Raw genomic sequence first — 26265 nt, forward strand, 5'->3', positions numbered from 1 at the left:
CAGTTTCACATTTTCAAATGTGACCTTCGTCATAGTCCTGGGACATGAACAGGTAATACGTATCTTTATCAATGTGCATGTGCTTCTCTCTCCATATTAAACCTCTGTCTATTTTAAAGTAGTCAATCAATTATTTACCCTTCAGTTCTGCCTGGGCTCTAAATACTCCTTGAGCACATTTCTGAGTATGTGTGCTCACTGAAAGTAAAAGAACTAAAGATGAGATTGAATGTGGTTGACTATAGTACTGCAAACTTGTTTGAAGAAAATTGTTCCCATAATACCAGAAGTTCATGATGAGCATTTAAGTTTCACCTTTCCTGTGGAAGTCATGCAAAATCAGAGCCTTGTAACTGAATTTGTCCTCCTGGGACTTTCACAGAATGCAACAGTTCAGAAAATAGTATTTGTTATATTTTTGTTTGTCTACATTGCAACCATCTGGGGCAACATGCTAATTGTGGGGACTGTTGTCTGCAGCCCCACTCTGCTGGAATGCCCCATGTACTACTTCTTGGCCTTCCTGTCCTTCCTGGATGCATGTGTTTCTTCAGTCACCACACCAAAGATGATTGCTGACTCCCTCTATGGAAGGAACACTATCTCCTTTGAAGGCTGCATGGTGCAGCTCTTTGCTGGACACTTCTTTGCTGGGGTGGAGGTGATTGTGCTCACAGCCATGGCCTATGACCGCTACGTGGCCATCTGCAAGCCCCTGCGCTACTCTTCCATCATGAACAGGAGGCTCTGTCATGCTCTGATGGGTGTAGCCTGGGCGGGGGGCTTCCTGCATTCTGTCACCCAAGTTCTTTGTACTTTCCAGCTTCCCTTTTGTGGCCCCAATGTCATTGACCATTTCATATGTGACTTGTACCCATTGCTGAAGCTTGCCTGCACCAACACACACATCTTTGGCCTTTTGGTGATTGCCAACAGCGGGTCCATCTGCATTATCATCTTCTCCCTGTTGCTCATTTCCTATGGTGTCATCTTGTTCTCTCTGAGGAAGCACAGTTCTGAAGGGCAGAGGAAGGCTCTGTCTACCTGTGGGTCCCACATTGCTGTTGTGATTTTGTTCTTTGTCCCCTGCATCTTTGTATATGCACGACCTCCATCTGCCTTCTCCTTTGACAAAATGGTGGCGCTCTTTTACTGCATGCTGCCTCCTTTGCTGAATCCTTTGATTTATACTTTTAGGAATAAGGAAGTGAAAAATACCATGAGAAAAGTATGGAAGAGATTGCTGGTACGTTCTGGTAAAAAATAAAAAAGTGACTAATGTTCCTAAGGGATGTAGATTAAAAAATATTTTGTAGAATGCTTACAAAACAAATTTATCAACACCTTAAACATATCTTACACAATGATCTAGTTAATTGCATTCCATGAATGCAAGTAGTACTAAACATATGCAAATACATGGATGTAATTCACCACATAAACAAAATAATAATCACAGGAATAAATATCACAGGGCCATCTCAATTGATGTTGAAGAAGTCATATTTAATTTGAGGGAAAACTTAAAGTATTTCCTCTGAATCCAAGGAATATCACATAGATGCCATTTTTATCACCCGTATTGAATAATGTACAGTGATATCTTGGCTCATGAACTTAAATCTTCCCACTATTCTGGTCACAAACCCAATTGGAGGGGAACTGAATCAATTTCGATGATTAGGTTTAATGTTGACCTTATGGGGAAATTTGATTCATTTCTCATCCAATTTGGTTTGTGACCAGAATCACAGAAAGAGTTAAATTCAATGTACCACTGTATTTGATATTTTAACTAGAGCAAACAGGCAAGGGAAAGAAATAACAGGGAAATAAATAATGAAAAAAATTTCAAATTATTATCTGGAGATGATATGATCTTGTCCATAGAAGATCTCTAAATCTCCCCAGAAGAATTTTAGATATGATAAATTCATTAAAGTGGAATAATAGAACATTAACATTAAAAATCAATAGTCATACTGACAAAGAAATCAGGAAAACAATTCTATCCACAGTCATAGCAAAATATAAAGTACCTAGGAATAGGTGTAAACAGAGAGGCAAGTGACATTTACAACAAAATTTACATAACAGTGAAGTGAAAATGAAGAACAAACTGGAAGGAGTTCACAGATCAGCTGAACTAAGTTTTGTTAATTTTGGTTAAATGGCCAATTATTGAAATCATCCATCAATGTCATGCAATGCCCATAAAACGTCAATAACATTCTTGACAGAACTAGAAAACAATAACCCTAAATTCATATGAGAACAGAAAAGCAAAGCCATTCTTTACAAAAGAGTACAATGTTAGAAATAACAGAATTCCTTACTTCAGAATGTACTACAAAGCAGGCAGTGTATTGGAATAAAAGTAGGCAGAACACTGGCATAGACTAGAGGATCCAGAAGTGAACCTGTGCTTTTACAGCTATGTGATTCTCCAAAAAGTTGCCAAATATATACATTGGAAATAAGACAGACTGTCCAACAAATGGTGCCCAGAAAAACTGGATTTATATGTGTGTAGGGCTGAAACGAGATCCTTATTCCTTACTCTGTATGAAAAATCAACTCAAAGTGGATCGAAGACCTCAGTATGAACTTGAAGCTTTGGGGCTGATTGAAGAAAAGCACTTCAAGATACGGGCACAGGTGACGGCGCCCTGCGCAGCACTCCAGTAACTCAGGGGATCATAGGAAGAATGGAAACAGGGAAGGCATCAACCATCCTGCGAGGTGAACTAACTCAGACACAGAATGTTAAATGCCACATGGTCTCTCTGAGATGAGAATCCTAAAGCATAAATAATGGAAGGAGCAAAATAAAAGAGAGATAATACACAACAGGAAGGTGGTCCTGTAGATAAGAAGGTGTTCTGGAAATGTGGGGAGAGGGAGGGAAAGTGAAAAGGATTAAGGTATGTTAAGGGCAAGTAACAAGTCCCCACAATGAATGCATTCATTATGTATCAAAAACATGTGCTAACAAAACATGAGAAACAGCAACTTACAAAGCTTCTGTACAGTAAAGGCAACACCCCACAGAGTGAAAAGACAGTCCACAGAAAGGGAGAAAATCTTTGTCAGCAACTCTTCGGACAGAGGCTCAGTATCTTGAATACATATAGGACTCAATAGAGTGACTACCAAAACACCAAGTAACTCAATAAAAAGATAAATAAAGGGAATAAACCGCACCCAAAAAAAAAAGAAATATAATTGGCTAATTATTATATGATGAAAAATTTCACACCTTTAGCTCTCAGGAAAATACAAATAAAAACTACATGGAGATTTCATCTCACTCAGTCGAAAGGCAGTTATCATCAAGGAAATAACAAGTGCTTGTCAGTATTAAGGATGCAGAGGCATCTGCAGAAGTGTTGGGAACATACATTAGTACAGCCGCTGTGGAAATCAGTATGGAGTTTCCTGAAAAAACAAATGGTAAAAGTACCTTATGACAGAGCTACGGAACTCTCTGTTATATCGCTAAGGGAACTGAAGTCAGCACACCATGGAGATATCTGCATATCCATGTTTGTCTAGTCTGGAACTGCTTCAAAGTCCTTTGTCCTCCTGTGGATCACGGGAATTGAAACCTCCGTCCACCCCTTTGAAATGCTCCAGCACTTATCTCTCAGGATGTGTTTCTGGGGCCCTACAAGACAGCGCACTTGTTCTTTCTTTTCCAACAGCTTCGCAGTCTGAGCTCATTCACTGCATCCTCAGTGACTCCCTGGCTTTTAGTTTCTTTCCTGCCCTGACCCGTGAATATCTCATTTGTTGGCTTTGTTGTCCCAATGAGAAGGCAGATAAGACAGGTGTGTACTGGGTGATGATTACTAGACTGGGCACCAGTCACAGCAATGTGGCAGCCACTACTCAGGTAATTTCCTCCCCGAGGGTTTAGACCTTGTGCCAGATGCCATGCTCCCCAGATCTGAGATGTCAGCAGTGCTGCCGTCAATGACTGGTCTGACCTCCTTTACTAAATACCCGCACGCTGGCATTCATCTGGTCGGCTTCTCCTTCAAGGTTCCTTCGCATTAGGTTTTCTGTTCTCTACCTGTTTGAGGACCTGTATTTCTTGGTGAGCAGGCTCTGTGCATCACCTGAACACTTCTGCCTCTGGTCAGTCGTGATTCTTTCCTGAGGTGGAGCTTTCGGAAGTGACTTAACATAGGTTACTGCATTCATCAACTGGATCCAGCCATCCATGGGTTTATAAGCTTTATGCGCTTATTAGGTGGTGGGAACTAATGGAATGAAGCAGGTCACTGCGGTGTGGCTTTGAAGGTTGTATATTTTCCCTGTTCCTTTTTCTCTCTGGCTCTTTCCCACTTTCTCTGCTTCATGAGTGAACAGTGGTTCTCAGCCATGTAATGTCTAGCTTCAAGCCAACCAACCATGACCTGAATCCTATAAAACTAAGCCCAAATAAACCTTTGTGTCTTTAAATTGCATACATCAGGTATTTTGTTTCAGCGACAGAACTGTCACTGACACAGTAGTTCCTAGGTTCCTGATAAGTGATCTCAGGTGTACCATTGTCATTGTGACTTTTAAATATTGAGTTTTGAGACAAGTACAAAAATTCTTAATAAAGGAGGACCAGAAATGCACAGAGTTGACTGCAAAGATAGGGTGGAGTGTTTTTGGATAAAGGTGAAAAGCATGCCAATGGAGAAAAAAAGTTCTTTTTAATAAATTGTACTGAGTGAATTAATGTTTTATATGTGAAAGTGACCTTTGCTACCCACTATACAAAAGAGTATATCAAAAGGGGATTATGGTTAAGTATAAATATCTTCATGGGGCTCTCTTGCTTGGCCTCCATGCCTTCTTTTGAATTCTGTGTAAACAGACGTGAGGCCACAACTTCTGTATTTTGCGTGCTGGTAAAACAAACATCACGCAGTGGACACCTTGGACTGCTGCCAGCTTGAGCAGCAGCCAGGTTACTGCAGGTTGTGACGCTACCAGCTCTGAGTGCAGAGACAGACATGGACTTGAGATGAAAGGATGGAAAGGGGTATGCCCTGAAAATGTGACCTGAGGGCAGGAAGAAGTAGCTATACTTGCATCTGACAAAGCTCATGTCACGTCAAAATAGAAGAGACAAAAGAAGTCACCACATATTAGTAGAGGGAACAATCCACAAAGAAAACATAAAAAATATGCATGCATTAAACATCAGTGTGCTTAATTTCATAAAACAAACACTACTAGATTAGTGACACAGAAAGGCTGAAATACAATAACACTATGTGACTTCATTACTTTGCTGTACCCAATACATATGTCATCCAGAAAAAAAATGTTCAACAAAGGACCCCTAAACTAAAGCATAGGTGAATTTGATTTAATAGATGCCTAAACAATTGCAGAATTCATATTCTTTTTAAAGACTCATTGAACTTTTACAAAATAGACTGTACTTTAGGCCATAAAACAAGTGAAGAGTCAGTTTATAGAAAGAGAAAAATATATGCCAGCTACTCCTTGGACAGATGATTACTATCTTGAATATATAAAGAACTCAAAAGAGTGAGTACCAAAACATCAAATAATTCAATAAAAATGAGCAAACAAACTGAACAAACAGTTCCCAAATACTATGAAAAAAATTCAACAACTTTAGCTCTTAGGGAAGTGCAAAGGAAAACTGCCTTGAGATTCCATCTCACTCAGTCAAAACGGCTATCATGATAAATACAGGAAACAACCAATGCTGATGAGCATAGGAGTGTGGGGGATCATCTATAGAAGCTGGTGGGAATGCAAATTAGTACCACAACTGTGGAAATCAGTATGGAGCTTGCTCCAAAAAATAAAAGTACCTCATGACTGAACTATAAACTCCGGTGCATCGCCAAGGCAAGTGAAGTCAGCATGCTATGAAGATACCTGCACATCCCTGGGTGTTGGGGCACAATTCATAACAGCCAGGATTCAGAATCAGCCTAGGTGCCCACTAACATATAAATGGATACATAGAACATAGTGTTTGTGAGGAATGGAATATCATTCACGAGTTAAGTAGAATATACCTCTTTATATATTTTTTCATCAGATAGGTTTTTTTTGGTAAGCGGTACTTGCTACCCTAGGTTCAAAATTATACACATTTCCTCATACAGTGGTAGATGGATTTATTGTCATAGAATTCATATCTATTATTCAGCAAGTATGCTAAAGCTATCTTCCTTTAAACACAGTTGAATTACGTGTTTTGATGGGAGATGAAAGCATCTTTCATTGACCCAAGAGAAGTAAAACAAGAAAAAAAGTGCTGCTTCTGAATGTCCCAGTTGTTTGGGGATATAACGTTTTGTGAACACTTGAGAAAATGAAGCCACAGAAAATTATCTCGGACAATCATGCTAGTGGAAAATTCCAAAACCCTGGGGAGAACTAGGAGGCCATTCTAGAGGTATCTGATCTCTCAGGAACACTACTTTCAGCTGAAAATGGGGAAGAAACTTTGGCTTCTTGATTTACCTTTTCTCCTGAGAACATACTGTCAAAAGCACTTTATAAGGTCTAGGAAAATTCTCTAACTCCACTGCCAAAAATCCTCTTTATCTCTCTTTTATTTTTTTTTTATTATTTTTTTTATTTTTTGAGACAGGGTCTCACTCTGAAGTTTACACTGGCCTTGAGCTCACTCTGTAGCCCAGGCTGGTCTTGAACTCCTAAGGATCCTCCTGCCTCAGCCTCCCGAGTGCTGGTATTACAGGCAGGCATGCGCCACCACACCCGGCTTTATCTCTCTTTTAGATGGAGAAGAAAAGCTAGAAACCTCACATTCTGGAGAGATGCTTTTCTCTGCAGAGAATAATTCGTGGAGTCCACAGACTATTCAAGGAGTGATGCACGGTGAGACTTCTAATTTACAAATTCACTTTTGTTCACATTCAGAGAAGGTGTCAAATTTTGGTGAAGCTCTTAAAAAAGTGATGTGTTCTAGTTACTAAATTCAACGCAATACATGATTTGATCAGCAACCACAGACACTTGGTCTAATTACATAACCTTCATCTTTAATGAGCATTGTGATTCTGACAAGAGAAAGGAATATGGAAGCAAATAACAGTGGACACATAAGAAATGTTCAGTGAATAGCAGCTGTTCTAGCAAGTTGGTCCCTTTTGTTTTGGGGAATGTTTTGGCATACATGTTAATCTTAGATTAATGAGATCAGAAGGATGTTTAGCTTTTCATTTTCAAGGAAAATCCAGACAAATGAAAAATGCATCAATGCGCATATTTCTGTGTATGAACGGGAGACTTTACAATTTATTGAGTCTTCCCACCAATGAATTTGGACTATTCCTGCAGATACATGGATCTTCATTTATATGGCTCACTGAATTTTTTCACTTTCTATTTTAATATATACATAATGATTGAGCCCACTGATGGGATACAGTGTGATATTTCCATATATGTATACCGCGTACAGTGATCAGACCAAGGTAATTGATCTGTCCATCACCTCAAGTACTTACTAATTTCTGTTGGGAAAACTTCAAGTAATCTGTTTTAGATTTTGAAATATACAGTTAATTGTTTCCAACCCTTGTTAACCTACAGTAATGTAGCGCATTAGAAGTCATTCTTTCTACCCAATTGCACTCCTGTATCATTTAAGCACCCTCTGTTCCTCCTTCATGCAACTTTTCTAGCCTCTGGTAACCATGATTTTACTCTCTTCTCTGAGATCAATGTCTCTGGCTTCCACTGAGAACGTGTGGTGTTTATTTGTCCGTGCTTGCCTTATTGGAGCCGGTTGTTTTTCTCAGTATGTTTACATTCATCACTTGTTCTCAGGCATTTCCACGAATGCAGTTACGGAAAAGCATTTTGTGACATTGTGTCTGAACAGCGGTGTATTAGCATGATGAGCATAAGAACTGGAGTGCCAGTTGCAGAGTTATTCATCAAGTAATATTTTTTGATTTATAAAACATCATATTATTTTTATTTTTTGTTTGCATAATAGTACACTCATAAAAGAAATATTAGAAAATTGCAAGATACTGAATAGTGACTCAGGACACAGAAAAGAGACACCTGATCATAACTGTATTCAATTTTCCCTATGTGCGTTTCATGTTATAAATAGCCTCAGATTCCTTCCTCATAACCGTTTAGGAGAATTTAAGTGTCTTTATCTCTTAAAATAAGTTAAATTATTGAGATAGCAGGAAAGAAAAGGCTGAGGCATTCATCAAGAAGGACAACAGTAGAAAAGAGAAAAAGCCTTTTTTCAAATTCTAGAATTTATTATCTATCTATTTATGTTCTATCTATTGATCACCTATCAATCTATCTATCTTAGAGATTGGACTATCTAATCTAATGCATAATATTAGTGGATATTGAGTGGTGAAAAATGATTTGAAATCTGAGCAGAAAATATCTCCAGGTTGTCTGGAAAAGGAATGTGCTCTGTGAAAATTAAAGAATTAATAAGTGTTTATTGGGGCTGGGGGTTTAGCTCAGTGGCACAGCACCTGCCCGGCAAGCCCAAGGTCGTGAGTTCGATTCCCAGTACTGGAAAAAAAAATACAATAAGTGTTTATCACAGCATAACAATATCAGATGCAAATTATGGTGTATTTAAGAAACCTGTGAGGGTAATTGCAAGAAGGATTTTATCATTTTTATTGAGGATTATAACATTCATTCAGAAAAACAGATGCAAATGTGAATAATAGGCACACATGCATACATTTTGTTGATTAAATATAGTTACAAAATGTTACTTAAAATGACAACCCTACTAATCTTTTTGTAGGATTAAATATTATAAATATATATATTTATTTTAAATTTGAAAAGAAAATCCCTTTCTTTTCAGAATGAAAGGTACTGGAAGTAATTTTATTGCTCAAACTAATAGGATAGGAACACTGGGCAGTATGAGGACTGGGGCCCAGGGAGAAAAATCTCTGAAGATCGCATCCCCGGATGATCCAGTGCCCGTGACCCCTTGTGGAGCAGAACCTGAGAAACAGCGCAACCCCGAGTATTGTGGCCAATGGCTCTCAGAGTAGACAGAATCAGCTGCTTTCTATGGAAGAACGAGAATTTCAAATTGATGTCAAAGTAAAAGCATGGCAGATGAGGAGAGGCACGTCCAAGTTATGGCTATTACTGGACAGTTCGCAGTAGTTTATTTATTTATTTCATCAGTGCTAGGAGCTGACACCAGGACCTTCATGCTGAGCTCCATCCTAGCCTTTTTTATTTTTATTTTGAGACTGAGCTTCACGAAGGTGCTGAGTTGCTCCATAGCCCAGAGTGGGCTGCAGCTTGCTGTGCTCTTCTCTCTGCCTCCTAGGGAGCTGGGATTGCAGATGTGCACCACACACCTGGCTAGATGGAGAATATCAGATTCTGTGACTTGCTGGCCTTGTCCACCTATGAAAGAGATTCCCTCCAACTTCACATCCCTTTCCTGAACTTTAGAGAATGGACAATTGGGTCCTGTGCTTTAAATTCATGTGCAATTCTAAATACTCTTAAAACAATAACATATATATATTATATATTACAAATTTCTATTTGTAATCATTTTATATATTCTCTCTTACACTTTAAAATCCTATTTAAAGATGCAAACCAGTAGGGAGCGTTATTAGTACTATGTTTCAGTTTTTCTCACATAACAAAATGCAAGTGGTTCATTTTCTAAATCCTCATAATAGTAATGTTTTCTTCATAACAGTAGTGATATAGTCTGTAAAATTCTTATTTATAATAGCATCTTTCTATTTTTGAATATTTTAGACTATTTACTAGTACATATGACAGTGTAAAATCTTCACATATGAAATATTCCACAGCAGTTCGCTTTTGCAATACAGTTTCAGGGCTGGGGTTAATGATATGGAGTACAAACGTATGTATAATTATGGAAAATAATAAATTAGCCTTTTTCAAGTTTTCCATGGGTGATACAATTTCAGTAGAATGTGGAGTGGGGATATTTTTTTAAAGGCATGATTTCAATTAGACACATTAATGTCATGTATCACGTTTCCACTTCACAATGTTTGTGTAAATGGTGCTTTAGGTGATATTTTGTGTGTTCGTTTTGGTTTCTTCTGTGAAAACATGTTGGTATTATTCTCCTTGACCCTCACTGTCAGCCTGATGAGGCGTGGTTCTTTGCCCCATAACATGGTTATTATATGCTAATCTTGGAATTGGTGGATTTTTGAGAGCTGAAACTGAATAATATTTTTTCTATGTCACTTTGCATTTGGAGTAAATTTAGACTAACGGAAAAGTTGCAAAGATAGTATGGGAAGTTCCTGGTACTACGCACTTCATTTCCTGTGTTAGTACCGTCTTCCATTGTTATAGGTATGTTCTTCAAGACTGTAAGTGAATATTGATACATAATGCTCCAGATTTATTTCATTCAGATTCCACCAATTCATCACCGCTTTCCTTTTTCTGATGTAGGATTCAATCCAAGAAAACACATCGGATGTGTGTCAATTACATTTAAATGATTTAAAACCCTGAATATTGCAGTCATGCACCACGGACACCCTAGACTCTCCACTGGCAAAGCTCTGACAGTAATTTTGGAAATTCCTTTTGTTTGAATGAAGAGGGGGGGGCTCTTTTATGTGCAAAATATTCAGTTATACAGTGGCATTGCTCTGAGGACATGAGAAAAGAAGAGGAGGGATGACTTTTCTGATTTTTAGATGATGACAGAACAGTGCCTTCCTCTCACCTCTCACTCAGTTTAGTTTCTTTGACAGTGAAGCATCTGAAGCAAGAGCGGGAGCCTGTGGGCTCCCTGATTTCTCCCTGTGTTCCTTCCTGCAGCCCTAGGCTCAGCTGAAAACCACGGGATAACACACAGTGCTGTTCTTCTTTACACTAGACAAGATGGTCAATGACAGATTCAGTGACGTTTTGGAATTCCTTGTACACTCTTATGTTCTTGCTGATGGCTTGTGAGTGCACATGGTGTTCAGAGCGTATACACGGGTTTGGAATAACCTGACAGTACAATGGAAAGGAATGCTTGGCAGTAAACAAAGCACAGATATGTGTTGTACACAAGTGTATATTTATTAATTTCATTAAAATTAAAGTAATTTGACAGTTCACTCTAAGTGGTGAGCATAAAATCAGGGTATTTTAATTCTTTTAATAAACCATTTCATATTTGATTCTTCTATTTTAACAAATATATGCACATATATGCATATATAATAGTTTTATGCACTTATATACACATAACATAAATGCTGTTTCAATGTTATAGGTGCGGATAGAACCTTCCTATGCAGCCCTGTCTATCTGTGGAAAGTGACACCATGAATTTAAGGATAATCGCTGGATGACTTACACAAAAGCCTCTGTGAGTAAAGAGGATGATTTGTAAGGTGAGGGAATGAGGACACTTTATCACGAGCATCAGTTTTACATTTTCAAATGCAGCCTTCATCATAGTCCTGGGACATGAGCAGGTACTACATATATGAACACCTCCGCTTTACAAGCAAGTTGTATAAACGTGAAACACACACCTTGAGGAGAGACACTCCATCCGACGAGGTCACATCATTTGAGTAGTTGGCAAATGAATAGTAAAACCTCAAAACTCTGGCTGATATAAAATAAGTTGTTTTTCTTCCTTATCTACATGGTTGTTGCCAAATCCTCATGTAGAGGACGGGGTGATCACTTCCCATACGTTTTTATTTTAAAAAGAATAAAAAAGATACAGAATTTCAAAACAAAATTCATTGAGATGTCTTACACATTCACAAATCAATGTCTTTACTCCTTACAGGTGTATGGAGCCTCAAACAGGGTCACCACTTCAGGAAGTTTCTTGCTAGAAATGAAGAATTCCACTCTTTTCCTGTTCATAAGGTTCAAACAACTTGAATCTGAGAACAGAATTCCCAGGTCACAAACTGAATCACATATCTGTTCAACAACTTAACTGAACTTAACCTTGATATATTTGAGCATGAATATCCCATCAGCAGAGTAGAGTCACAGAGCTAATATACACTGCTTCTAGAAATTAAGCCCTGACAAGTACTTACCTACATTATTTCTCTTAGTGACCAGTTGAAAAATCAGAAGTACACATTATTGTTACACAGTATTATTTTTATGAATTACTATTCTAATGTTTAAATGGTGAATAAAAAATAACCTCAGCACCATTCAAAGTTGGTGGGTGGGATGCATTTAGAGATGTCTCCATGGTTTCTCCTTAGCAAAGAATGAATTAATTCATTTGAAGACCCATTCAGGTTAGGATTTCTACAGTTGATGGTTTTCAGTCACCTCTTGAGCTGCATTATTTTCTTCTGTTTGTTGATTAGGCTGTCTCTAGATAAAGCATGGCATGCTCGCCTTCACTGTTTGATGTCAGTGGCATGCAAGATTAATGAATTACATTCTTTTGGTTTCTGTATCTTTGTTTTATTTTCAGAATGCTTCTCAATAATTCACTCCAGGAAGCCGCTGGCTCAAGCTGACATTTGAACTAGAAGCCGTTTCTCTTCCTTATCATGTGGATCTATAGGTGGACATATTAACTTCTCTCCGTATTAAACCACTGCCTATTCTAAAGTATTCAGTGAGTTATTTACACTTCAATTCTGCCTGGATTGTAAACACTCCTTTTCCAAATTTCTAGTTATGTGTGCTCAATGCAAGTAAATGCAGTTACCATGAGTTTGAATGAGGGGGACTAGAGTACTATACATTTGCTTGAAGTAAATTGCTGTCATACTACGAAAATTACACAGTCAGGATTTAGACTTCTTTATTTTACTTTGGAAGTCATGCAAAATCAGAGCTTTGTAACTGAATTTGTACTCCTGGGACTTTCACAGAATCCAAAAATTCAGAAAGTAGTATTTGTTATATTTTTGTTTGTCTACATTGCAACCATCTGGGGCAACATGCTAATTGTGGGGACCGTTGTCTGCAGCCCTGCTCTGCTGGAATGCCCCATGTACTACTTCTTGACTTTCCTGTCCTTCCTGGATGCATGTGTCTCTTCTGTCATCATACCGAAGGTGATTGCTGACTCCCTCTATGGAAGGAACACTATCTCCTTTGAAGGCTGCATGGTGCAGCTCTTTGCTGGACACTTCTTTGCTGGGGTGGAGGTGATTGTGCTCACAGCCATGGCCTATGACCGCTACGTGGCCATCTGCAAGCCCTTGCACTACTCTTCCATCATGAACAGGAGGCAATGTCATGCTCTGATGGGTGTAGCCTGGACGGGGGGCTTCCTGCATTCTGTCACCCAAGTTCTTTGTACTTTCCAGCTTCCCTTTTGTGGCCCCAATGTCATTGACCATTTCATATGTGACCTGTACCCATTACTGAAGCTTGCCTGCACTGACACGCACATCTTTGGCTTTTTGGCAATTGCCAACAGTGGGTCCATCTGCATTATCATCTTCTCCCTGTTGCTTGTTTCCTACGGTGTCATCTTGTTCTCTCTGAGGAAGCACAGTTCTGAAGGGCAGAGGAAGGCTCTGTCCACCTGTGGGTCCCACATTGCTGTTGTAGTTTTATTCTTTGTCCCCTGCATCTTTGTATATACACGACCTCCATCTGCCTTCTCCTTTGAGAAAATGGTGGCGCTCTTTTACTGCATGCTGCCTCCTTTGCTGAATCCTTTGATTTATACTTTTAGGAATAAGGAAGTAAAAAATGCCATGAGGAAAACATGGAAGAAATTGATGGTAATTTCTCATGAGAAAAAAATATTCCATTTATAAAAAATAAAGTGCAAAAAAGTCAATAGTTATTGAGAACATGCTTCATTTAATGTCCTTTCAGGAAGTCAACATGGTTTTGTATAGAAAGCATCAGTAGGGGGTGTCAGACAATTCTCTGTTCCCTTTGAGACCAGACTTTCACTCCAACTGGGAACCTCATCCTTGTCACCCTCATTGTCAGCGCCTTACGGAAGTCCCCCATGTGCTTTTTCTTGGCCCATCTCTCTTTTATCGATGCCTGCTGCTCCTCAGTGAATACCTCGAAACTGATTACTGATTCACTGCATGCAAAGAAGACCAGCCTCTTCAATTCATGCATGGCTCAAGTCTTTGCAGAACATTTCATGGGTGGTGCTGAGGTCGTCCTGCTGACTGTGATGGCCTATTACCTCTATGTGGCCATCTGCAAGCCACTGCACTACACAACCATCACGAACTGGAGAGTGTGCAGCCTGCTAGTGGGAGTGTCGTGGGTGGGAGGCTTTCTTCACGGAAGCATTCAGATCCTCTTCTTGCCACTTCCTTTCTGTGGCCCGAGTGTCATAGATCACTTTATGTGTGGTCAGAACCCTCTGCCCAAGCTGTCCCACCCTGATACCCGCACTCGGGTTTCTCCGTTGCTGCCAACGGTGGCTTCATCTGTCTGTTAAATTTCCTGTTTCTCCTGGACTCCTACGTGTTCATTCTCTTCTCCTTAAAGACCCACAGTGTGGCGGGAAGGCAGAAAGCCCTCTCCACCTGTGCCTCCCACATCACAATGTTTGTCTTGTTCTTTGCGCCTTGCGCGTTTGTGTGAGACCTGCAACGACTCTCCCCATTGATAAAGCAGCTGCCGATTTCTACACCGTGATGACTCCCGTGTTTAATCCTCTGATCTATACTCTAAGAAATGTTCAGATGAAAAATGTTATTAGGAATTCTTTTGGTAGGTGAGTTCTATCAGGTGACAAATAAATGTCTCTGGAACCCAGCATTAATTTTAAAGATAGAAGGGTCGAAAGGACAATTTTTTATTGCTCTCACAAAAAGATATCTACAGGTCATATAGAAACATATTCTCATTCATAGATTTTGCATTTTTGGTGCAGAATAAAAGTTAGATAATGTAACCCAGGACCACTCTTTGCATATTTGGACTATTCCACCCAGTCACAGCTTAGTTTTGCTGCCTTCATCTATGTCGATAGATTATTTGTTTTGTTTTGTTTTGTTTTGTTTTGTTTGGTTTGGTTTGGTTTGGTTTGTTTTTTTCCTAGTACCAGGAATCAAACTCATGACCTTGCACTTGCCAGGCAGGTCCTGTGCTGCTGAGTTAAATCCCCAGCCCTATGTCAGTAGATTTATAGGCATTCCTTCTACTAAAAATAAAGTAAGTAATTATACAAAGAGTTCCTCTTAGTTCACTGAAAAGAAAGGTTTGTGCTAATATGGTTTGGAGAATCTTATAAGCCCATTTTTAAAATTTTATTTTAGGGAGAAAAAGTAAAAATTACAATAAAACAGTTTCAGAACAGGTTAGGGGGAGAGTTAAAATAATTAATGTATTGCATGTATTTTGTGCACTGATTAACTACTTTAAAGCTAATAAGAATCCATTAACTATTGTTATTCTCCTATTATTTTGCTATAAAATTTTATCTTGCTTTTTTAATAAAATAAAAAAACTAAATAATAAAATATATTACTATTAAGAATTAATGCCTATATAACTCAAGAAAGGAAAGCCCTGCTGTTATGCTCATTTTATTCTGTAAAAACCCTGACAGTAGGGAATTTCCTCAATGTATATACTGTGCTGAGTGAGAACTCAGTATGACTAATTTTTCAAGCCTTATTCTTTATTCCCATGATCACTAGAGGCAGTGAAGGAATGAATAATCTGATATGGTCATTATTATTTTCAGGATAAGAATTTTGCTGGGGGCATTATATATGGTAGTTGATTATCTGTCCATAATATCTAAAAATGTTCATTAGCACCCCTTGTGATTTTACATGTGAAGTTGATGGTCATTTATTTCCCTGAGGAGTCAGAGTCTGAATCTATGGTAAGGAAATCAAAGGCACAATGCACTCCAAAGTTAGAGATGCCAGGAAAGTGAATATCTGCAGAGAAAATCCACAGGGCATGATCAGAGTGAACCCAAGAGAAATGCCAGCAGGCTGCAACCAACAGTAAGGTGAGCTCTGCAACTCCTATTTATTACCATGTGCCTTGCGGGCTGCATAAAGAGCTGCAGGGCTTAAAGTTTGCCACATTAGGTGTCAGTCTTGCTTTGCTCTGACTCCTTCCATCTCCTTCTTTCCTTTAGGGTTGAGGGTGTTTACCCCGTGCCATTGCACCTTGAGATTCTGTAAATTGTTTGTCGTTGTTACAGAGTTCACAGCTACGAGTATGTTTTAAGTCTTAAAGAGAATTTAATATGGCCCTTTAAGAAATGAGGGCTCCTCTGAGGCTTTGGGGAAGCATTATTATTCTATGAATATGGTCTGTTGATGTCAGAATTTTCTGTTAATTTTTGGCCTCATTTCTTTATTAAAAGTTGCTTGTAAAATTGCAAAACTCTAGATACAAAACAACTTTTGGATTAAATAATTATCATTCAATTATTTCCATCATCAATACACGTATGGGTTTTGGCCAAGGATCACTGGCAATTTCTTGGGGCATAGCAGCGACTAGACACCAGAGTTGTTCATGCTCAGCCCACAGACTGAGCATCTCCCAAGGGGGCGTAGGAAATTATTACTGGAGTTGTGTATGCCGTGATGGACAAAGTTCCAGGAACACCTCATGGAGGGACGTACAACAAAGATTTAGGAGATGACACTAAATCATCTTAGTGATTTAGTCTTAAATCACTAAGAAGGTCTTAGAGATAAAAAGAAATGAAAGCTGGCACCTGTGAGATACAAAGGGCTCAGTGGAGCAGGCAGGCCTGAGGTTGGACAAGTGTCCCTAGGACAGGGAAAAGACCACAAAGTCCTGGAACTGCATTTCTTTTCCAGTTCACCAGGGCTGTGGCTGTTGATCCATCTTTCATTTGGTGATCATGTACTGAAATCCCACTGAGTGCCAGGCCCCATGCTGGACACGAAGTTAGTGTGAGGGTGACGTGTAAACATGAGACTGGAGCAGCAGAAACAGCCAAGAGCTGCAAAGGTCCAATGATCACGTTAAAACTTAATGACTGGGATGACAGGGGAAACAGCGTAAGTGTATTAAGTGCTACAGGTGAGGGGATTAGATGTCCTTAGACTGGAGTTTTAGAATGGCAACTCTAACACCACTTTGAGAAGTCAAATGAGGAAGCAAGACACACAGGGGAGGGAAGGTGATTTTTTGATCTGAACATTAAGGCTGGAGACTTCAACTTGACCCTGAGTGTGGGACTGAGGAAAGAGGTAGACCCCATGGAATCTAGTTCAAATTCTCTCCAGCAGGCAAGTGCACCCGAGGCCCTGCTGCTGTGAGTCTGGGCCGCTAAAAACTTGCAGCCCTGCTTTTCTGTGAACAAATTCACCATAGAAAATAGGAAGTTCCCTCAAGGTGTCATCCCATCCCCCAAGAGCATCCCCATGGCCGGGACGTGAATGTCATGGGAGGAAGAGCGGGCTGGGTCCCCTTCGTTCCAAGGGGTTCCGCTTGCTCAAGTTCCGGAATACAGTGTACGCCCTAGACATCTGAAGGCTCCAGGCTGAAGCCAGTCTTCAGCTGACACTGCAGCCATTCTTCCTGTCTTAATCAGCTCCCCTCACCGTCATCCCTCACGTGTCACTTTTGTGATAACACCCCACTCAGACTGTGCATGGAGCCGAGCCCCGCTCACACAGAGAGATAGAAATAGTTCCAAGGTAGTTACAACTTATAGAGATGAGAAATTCAAAGCATGGGTGAGGTCCGGGCTCTAGCACTGATCACTGGGTGACTGAGGGAACTGAGAAAATGGAACAGAGAGAAATATGAGTCTGTGCATGTGACAGAGACACCTCCAACTCCAGTCGAAGTGCCACCTGCAACCAAGCAGGGAAAACAAGCCTTTAAAAATGGGGCCCTTATCCAAGGTGATTCCCTCTCCCAGGGGCCAGCTAGTGCCCCTTTCAGGAAAATAGCAACTTGGAAGAAAGTCGGGCATCCCTGGAGTCACTTGGGACAGGAGATTCTTATTTGTTTTACCTTCCTTTGGCTGCCGACAGGCAAAAAAATATGGACGTTTTATAGAGATGAGCTACATCTCCACCTTCTTCATGTGGAGAGTGTTATCCACATCCCAGCTCAGAGGCATGGACACAGAAAAGAGTACCTACAGAAGCTGATGTCTGCACGCTGGACTCAGGAGGTGGAAATCTGGTCCTGGTTTCACAAGGGAGGGAAGGAGCTGCGAATGGAAAATGGCATTTTCCCATTTGGTAATTTTTTTTAAGCACTGCATCAGGTGACAAACATAATCATGGCCGTCTTTCCACAATCCTGGAAGGAGTTACGTTTGTGAGCTGAGGCAGCACTGTTTAACGGTCTCCTCAGAGGCATTTGCTAACAATTCACAGCTCTACACTACAATGCTGACAAGACTGAGGGCTCAGTCCCAGTACATCTCTTTCCTTCTTTGTCTGAAACCCAACTCAGGTACAAAACGTTACACATGAGTAAGTGTGCTGCACTCCAAAGAGCTATTTGTCTTCTCTAACTTACTCAGACAGAAATCCAGGAATATATGTAATGCTATCATTAAGAGTGTGAAATAGTGATAGAACAGACATAGATCTAGCACAAGTGGAATTTCCTAATATGTTCATTAAGCAAAGATTCTCTAATGCTGCAGCTCAGGGAGGTAGGAATGACTCTGTTTGGAAAGTCAGCCACAGCAGAAGGAAAAGGGAGTCCACCCCGAATGCACTGGAAACGTTGAGGCTTCCTGGACTTAAAGGTAAGGAAAGGATGAAAAGCTTTCAGAATATTGGAGTATGGCTGATTTGTGGTGGAAGATCTGCTTCCCACCATGCAAGTGTCCAGCCTCAGTGTTCTAATTCTTACCAGCAGAGTTCTTCAGCACACACATAGAAGTAGATATTAAGGAGTCGGGATGGTAGTCACAGGTTGAACAACAGAATCAAGATTAATTTCTTGATATCCCACTAGACTGGGATTCCAGACTTAATTTACAGTTCATAGAATTAAGGGTTAAAGAGAGGTGAGCGGAATGTGGAGGAAAAGAAGAATCAGATACATAATGTGTAGGTAAAATATCCCTATGATGCATGTGGTCATTATGTATACAAATGTGGAACAATGAAATTAAGTTTTAAAGAAGAATGACAGTAGCTTATTTGGTAGGTTGGCAAATACGCACTGAAGAGTGGCTCACTGTGAATGAGCTGGGGATTCCTGTGTTCTGTGGTTTACTGTTGATGCAGGGTTTCCTAGGCTCAGGGTAACTGGAATGGTGGAATGGGTTTGCCGTGTAAAACCTACTCATCCTAATTTGAGGGTCCTGAGGATGTGCCTTTGTCCAGTACCTTAAGTAAAAGATTTGGAAGAGGAGTACCTGCACTATTACACTGCTCTGTCACTAGTCTTCTTCGTATGCCAGACCTTACAGTGGGGGCCATGGTGAAACAATCTGGGAACAGAAATACGATAGGCATGATTGGATTCTGAAGTGATGATGGCAAAGTGGCAGCATTCAAACATCAAAGATATTGGGTGAACTTATAACAGTGGAGGCAAATGCTTTGTCCCTGAGCAAAATGGTCTGCCTCATGTAGGCAGGCCTTCGGTGTAGGCTAATGAATTATGCTATTGCTGGAGGTAAAATAGGAATCGCTACATGTTTACAAGATTTGTTTTGGTAGAGAATGTTCAAAGCAGATGAATGACAGTGAACCTTAAGTCATGACAACAGTAAGTGGCCCCGACTTACCCAATCACCTGATATCACCCTGTGTTCAGACCCAGAACCCTTGGAATAAAGTAAATGCCACATCCATCTGAGGGGAGACCACAGGACACTGCCAGAAACATTACACTGTAACTTGTTCTACTATGTTTTTCCCCCAGCCGATCTCTGGCGTCCTATCAGGGTAACCATATGTTGACAGAAAGGAAAGAATCACACCTGTGGCACTGCTGGACACTGGTTATGAGCTGACACTGACACCATCAATTCCAAAACACCACTATGGCCATCCAGTCGGAGCCAGGACTATGAAAGTCAGGCAATGAATGATGTTTTACCCAAGACCCAAATGGAAGCCAGTACAGCTGCCTCTACCTGGGAAAACAGTGTATCAAAAGCAAACCTTCATTCCTAGAAGGACTGCAGAGATTAAGGTCACCATTAGGCACAACGCATCCCTATTTAGCTCTCATATTTAGCCTGTGCAAAAGATGCATAAACACTCTTATTCGTCTGTCTCCTCCCATGGGAGGACCTCACAGTGCACCATTCTACAAGACGAAGTGATAAGGCAGCACCTCCAGCTCCTCCTGGCAACCGAGCAGATTGCCCCTGATCTTGGACTTCCCCACGAAGATTCTGTTCTTTGTAAATTCTCAGTCTCATGTACTTTCTTACCGCACTGAGTAGCCATAAGATAGCGTGCTGTCTTGCTCTACTGTCTCCTTTCTCCCATCTAGACTTGTGGACCCGTGAGAGATTTCCTGAGAGGAAAAGACAGGAGCCTGGAATACTGATCATGTTGCATGTTATGTAGGCACCTCCTAAAGGTGAACTATTGCATAAATCAAGGTCCTTTGTTGGGACATCCCTCAAACATATCAGTACAGTAGCTAAAGGCAGCAGGTGAGAGATCACAGTTCCCGTGTGTTATATCGTAAGAAAAGACACATTAAAAAAAGTAGTAGGTAAAGAATTTTGCATGCCACCTGCCCCCATTCCATGTGGAAAGATCCTTCAAGCCTGAGGAAAGGAGAAAGAATTAAATCCGGGCCTACCCCTTGAAACCCAGCATCAGACACGCCACAGTGACAATGAGTACAGGCAGAGGCCATGACACCTGCTCCAAGACTGTATCCAAGACAGGCCAATGGAGCTCTGTTAGTCAGGCAGGCCCATAATAGCTCCCAGGACTCCTCCCATTGGGGAGCAAATGGAAATTTCCATGCACGGGGAACAGAGTATAGGAGTTATCACAGGAGTTTGCACTGCTGTTCCTTCTGGGGTCCACCAGACAGAAACCAGAGATCCCTTTTATCAGGCCAGAGACTACAGATAGGGCTTCTAGACCTGCCCAAACAACAGGCAGAGACCTTGGTGCCAGTGGCCTACATCATTATTGCCCTTGATAAAGGAAATGAGCTCATCCTACCTGCAGATGATACAAGACCCTGGGAAAATCAGGAGAGGCGCACTTTACTATCAAAGGGTCATTTTGACCACACCTTTCCCAACCTCAGGCAAGGTAGAGATACCTAGACCAGTGCTTTCAGACACAGTTCTGTCTATCCCTGCTCTAGCTTCTCAAAGGAAGCTTGTACTCTCTGTGATGAACATGTTTTTCCTGCATTGCCATGAGCTAAAACACTGGCTTGGTTGTGCCCCCATGAGACTGCAGGTCCTTGTCACTATGAGACCTGGATGGAATCAAGCTTAATGTCAGTCTTGGTAGGGACGTGACTGCACCAACCCTACTCCAACCTCAGGCAACACAGCATGGAGCAAGATACCATGCACCGGACACAGGTCAGAGTAGTAAGCACCAGACTGCTTTAATGCTCAGTGGCAGAATGGGGATCTCAACCCTGAGCAGATCCTAATGACAGCCACCAGTGTCTACAGAGAGCTGTAGGAATAGCCCTGGCTGAGGCAGGGACACACAGTATCAGTCTATTGAATTTCCACTCCACCCATTGGATGTGACTGGTCATGGAACTTTTGGGCCACGAGTTCACCTAGCAGTAGGCAGCCTGTGACAGTGTGGACCTTGCCCCAGTGCTGCACTTTTCTTAGTGGGTTGTGAGCTCAGAGGATGACCGGACACTGCAGAATTCATGGTCACAGCTTCTGAACAGACTCCTTTGCATATTCTGTTCACAGTGATTCTGCCAAAAATGGCAAGATCCTACAGTTCCATACCATAGGCCAGTAACTTTGCAGGAGATATTTGGGCTCACCCTCAACCTCAATACAGACCTACAGGACAGATTGTCCTAGGTCTTCCCCAACTGAAGCTGAAAAATATGCCACCTGCAGTTTTGAGACAAACCTAAACTTAGATCACCTGCTAGTGCTACAGCAGGGACCATACAAGCCCAACAGTGGGCTTGTGATAAACGTGGACCTAAGGTGTCCTCCAGTGCTGAAGCACAGATGTGACTATAAGCTCAGGTAAAGTAAGAAGTCTTGATTTTCTGGAAAGCTGGACAGAAAAAGCTTCATTATGAGGACTGGAATGAAGACCCAATCCACGAATTCCCAGATGATGCCACGCACCAACAAGTACTGAGAACTTCCAAGAAACCCAGACGTCAGTCATTGCGAAAACAAGCCACCAGGAACTAATTGGAAGCGTGGGAAAACCCATGGCTGGAGTCCTAAAACAGCATTTTAAGGAAACTCACCAAGCTTCAAAAGAACAAGGGAGATGATTCAATACTCTAACAGAGAGCTGAAAGCAGTTAAAAATCAAGCTGACATCCTTAGCCAGGTACAAAATCAATAACTTTTTGTATTGTAACAGTGAATAACCTGGACTAGAAATCAAGATACTAAATCCCACTCACAATATCCAGTAAATAAAAATCTAGAAAAATTTCAACCAAAGGAATGATGACATTTGTATTGAAAAGTATAAGTCATTGATGAAAGAAATGCAAGAGGATCCGAATAACGGAAATCTATCTTGTGTTCATGGATTGGAAGAACCAATATGGTCATAACAACCCCAAATAATTTAAAGATACAATGTAATCACTAACAAAATTGCCATAACTTTCTTTGTAGATCTAGAAAAAATACCTTAAACTTGTATGGAACTGCGAAGTATTCTGAACAGCCAAAGCTCTTTTCAGCAAAAACAGCAAACTAGAATACATTACAGCAGACTCCAAAATACACTTCAAAGTTGTAATCAGTAACACACGCAATGGCCCACTTGGTGCCTGACACTCAGTGGGGTTTCAGTAAACAACTGCCTACTAAGGGGATGAAGCATAACCACACCTGTGCTGGATTAGCTAGTTGTTCTGCATAACCCTCTTCAAACTCCTGGTCTTCTAAAACCCATTCTCTGACCTAGAACTGCGTTGGCTTAGCCTCCTTCAAGTCATTCCACTGACCCTATTTTATCCCGAGAGCTTGTCTTCTAATTTCTTTGTGTGTGGGTGTCTTTTCCTGGTCCTCTCCCAGATCTTTGCCATGCATACCTCTAAAACTGTGAAAAGAGGAATTTGAAAATATCCACCACACATACAAAATAAGTAGTGATGTGTTGGAGACTTACATCCTAATTTTTAAAGCTCTATTTTAACTTTTTTGTTTGGGGCTCTTTCTTAAAGAGTCTGAAGTATTGAGCCCAAGTTTTTCTTCAGGCTAAACAGATCTGTCATATCATCATCTGGATAAAAAAAGAAATAAATCTCTGCAATCTCCAGAAACTGTGTATTTAGTTTTAAAGTCATAGATTTTTAAGATTACTTTTTGACAGTTAATGTGTGCCTCTTTGTACATTTTTATACAAAGTGTTTTTCTTTCATAAGCACTTCTTGCTACACTATTCCCCAATTTGATACATATTTTCCTTATGGGTTGACGGATGATTTCTTATCATTTAAGAAGTGCACAATTTTTCTTCCTGAGTTCTGCAAATAGGCACTACGTGGCATCTCCATATCGATAGGTTTTTATTCTTAAATTATGGTAGCAAAGGGAAGCATCATTAGACAGAAACTGAAAAGCACATTTAAAAAACAGACACAAAGAAAAATATCAGATTATTTGGGGACATGAACGTTTATAAGCCTTGAACAGGTGAAAACACACACACACACACACACACACACACACACACACACACACACGCACAGCTGCAGAACTATATCTTAGAAAATCACACTTAAGTGCAGGGTATATAGCTCAGTAGCACCGTGCCTGCCTGGCAAGTGTGAGGTCCTGAATTTGATTCCTGGTACCAAAAATAAATTTAAAAAAATCATGCTGGTGGAAAATTTCCAAATCCTGGGAGGGTAGAAGCAACAGCACATGCTCATGCCCTGTCTGTGAAACCTCTCTAAACTCCACTCGGTAAACAAGGAGGCAACTTTGCTGAGCCCTTTGGAGGGAGCACAGGAGCAGCAGGGGGAGCATCCCCCGCCCTGACCACCAGGGAGTCTCCTCCTCTCCCTTTTAGATGGAGCGGGACAAGCTGGATGCAAGCACGATGTTTTGACCAGCGACATGACTTTTATCTATAGAGAGTGAGACCTTTCCCCTTCGGAATGCGCAGGGAACTGGGCTGCGGTAAGGGCTGCTGTTTCCATTGCTGCAAAAGTGTAGGAGTTTCAGTCAGGCTGCTGCGTTTAATGCCAGGCAAGGGCCTTCCACTGAACGGTGCACACCTGAGCTGCTTACGTGCTTCTTGCCCTCAGCCTCTTTGTTTTTAGTGAGGATTTTATTACCAAGACCAATGAATATGCAAATGGAGAAATAATACACTCAGAGAAGAGCACTTGGTCTTTAGTAAGTGCCCAGTAGACAGCAGCTGGTACAGATGCAAGTCTTTGTCTTTCTTTTCTTCCTTTTTTTTCTCTTTTCTTCCTACTTTTCTTTCTTCCTGCCTTCTTCTTTTTCTGCTCCCTCCTTTTTTCTTTCTTTCCTTTCTTTTTCCTTTTTCCTTCCTTTCTTCTGCCCCTTTCTCTTTCTCTTCTTTTTCTCTTTCCTTCTTTCCATCCTTCTCTCCCTCCCTCCTTTCCTTCTTTCCTTCCTTCCTTTCTTCCTTTCAACTCCAAAGAAACTAAAACGACTGTCGGTCTTTTTTTCCAGATTAAAATGAAATAACATAGAAATGTCCTTTCTAAATATATATTTTTCATCCTGTAAAGATCTTCCCTTCCTAATACTTAGGTTGAAAAGCAGAATGTTTTGAAGCTGTGCAAATAACACTGGTATAAGATCAAGGTGAACCTGAGCACTGAAATTTGTGTTTATTTACAGTTATTGACAGAATATGAAAGTTACTCTCTCTCTCTCTCTCTCTCTTTTTTTTTTGTACCGGGAACCAAACTCACTACCTCACACTTTCTAGGCAGGTGCTGTGCCTTTGAGCTATCTCCCTGGTATATGAAAGGTACTTTCACCACAACCACACACTGACAAATGGCAGAGGGAGGGATGGTACTGGTTAGAAATAGTGGTTGAAAGCAGAGTTGAGTTCTCTGATAAATGCAGTGCACTTCATTTCTCTAAGTGCAGTTGGTGCCATGAGGGGCCTTAGGCTCCTGCCTCAGAATGGACAGGAAAACGTAAGTGGCTGAAAGTCTGTGCTGCTTTAGTGCTAGCTGTCGTGGCTAAGTCAGAAGACCACAGTGAACAGGAAGGTTCAGGCTTCTCTCCGCCAGGAAAGGCACCAGCGGAAAGACAGAAAAGCCTTTTCCCATCTCTTCATTTTTAAAATAATATTTAGGGCTAGGGTTACTATATAAATAAAAATATGTTTATCACTCTAATATTTTTTGCTAATATGTTTTCCAAAACATTATAGAAATGAATCAATATTGCAATTTTAGAATTTTTTAAAAGCATGACTTAAAGAAAATATTTTATTCTCCTGAGTAACAGGCTTTCCGCTCACTTTGTGATGTTGACGCTGCATAAAATAAGCTGGCATTCATATGCACATCTTCCTTTTACACGTAGCAGAGGGTGCTCGTAACCGCAGTACACTTCTCTAATTCTCTCACGGATGAGAAAGCTCCGTGTGTGATGCTTTGTCCAATAATACATGGCCAGTGGACACTGCTGCTGCGCTTGTTAACTTTCTACATAGTAGAGAATTAAAAATATCTTCTTTCAACTCAATGTTTTATTTGGAGTATTTTTATATTTATAGAAATAATATACTCTAAAGATTTATTTCCAGTTTATACTCACTTAGTTGCCTTTAATAGTGTCAGCTTACATTGCCTTGAGTTCATTTGTCAAATTTATGCAATAAACACAGATACAATGCTTTTCACTATGAACTGGATTCTATTTACATTTACTGAATTTTTTCTACTACTGTCTTTTTGCCATGTGTTTTGGTTACTTTTTTCTTGCTGCTGGGACAAAATACCTGACGACCAAAATTAAGGAAGGAAAGGTTTATTTCACTTACAGTTTGTGGAGGTTTCAATGCATACCAGGCATGATTGTGAGGCAGAGTGGCACGTGGTAGAGGGCTGCATCTCAGGGCGGCAGCACAGCCAAGCAGCTACCGGGACACACACACCAGGGTGGAATGGGGG

General features: G+C 40.6%; 3 protein-coding genes and 1 pseudogene across 3 annotated transcripts in view; all 4 read left to right on the forward strand.

Moving 5' to 3' along the window:
* Positions 1–328: 328 nt before the first annotated feature.
* Positions 329–1267, forward strand: LOC102024264 (olfactory receptor 4C15-like). The gene has a single exon (XM_013506519.1). It carries the CDS (start codon positions 332–334, stop codon positions 1265–1267), a length of 936 nt encoding a protein of 311 aa, XP_013361973.1. The 5' UTR covers positions 329–331.
* An 11575-nt stretch (positions 1268–12842) lies between these two features.
* On the forward strand, positions 12843–13784 carry LOC102024600 (olfactory receptor 4C15-like; the record flags this gene model as incomplete). The annotated part of the gene is made up of 1 exon (XM_005408183.1): positions 12843–13784. A coding segment is annotated over exon 1 (933 nt), but the record flags the coding sequence as incomplete, so codon positions are not given.
* A 55-nt stretch (positions 13785–13839) lies between these two features.
* LOC102024940 lies at positions 13840–14598 on the forward strand (annotated as a pseudogene).
* A 9428-nt stretch (positions 14599–24026) lies between these two features.
* LOC102025936 (olfactory receptor 4C11-like) overlaps positions 24027–26265 on the forward strand; it is a 29894-nt gene continuing 27655 nt past the window's right edge. Inside the window, 1 exon segment of the mRNA XM_013506351.1 lies at positions 24027–24280. The gene's annotated coding sequence lies outside the window, so the exon portion shown is untranslated.

This window comes from Chinchilla lanigera, unplaced genomic scaffold (genome assembly GCF_000276665.1).
Source record: "Chinchilla lanigera isolate Chin_1 unplaced genomic scaffold, ChiLan1.0 scaffold00110, whole genome shotgun sequence".
NCBI lineage: Eukaryota > Metazoa > Chordata > Mammalia > Rodentia > Chinchillidae > Chinchilla > Chinchilla lanigera.

Bases quoted from the DNA above. Each gene is read 5' to 3' on its own strand.
- LOC102024264 (XM_013506519.1), top strand. From the start codon at position 332: ATGCAAAATCAGAGCCTTGTAACTGAATTTGTCCTCCTGGGACTTTCA.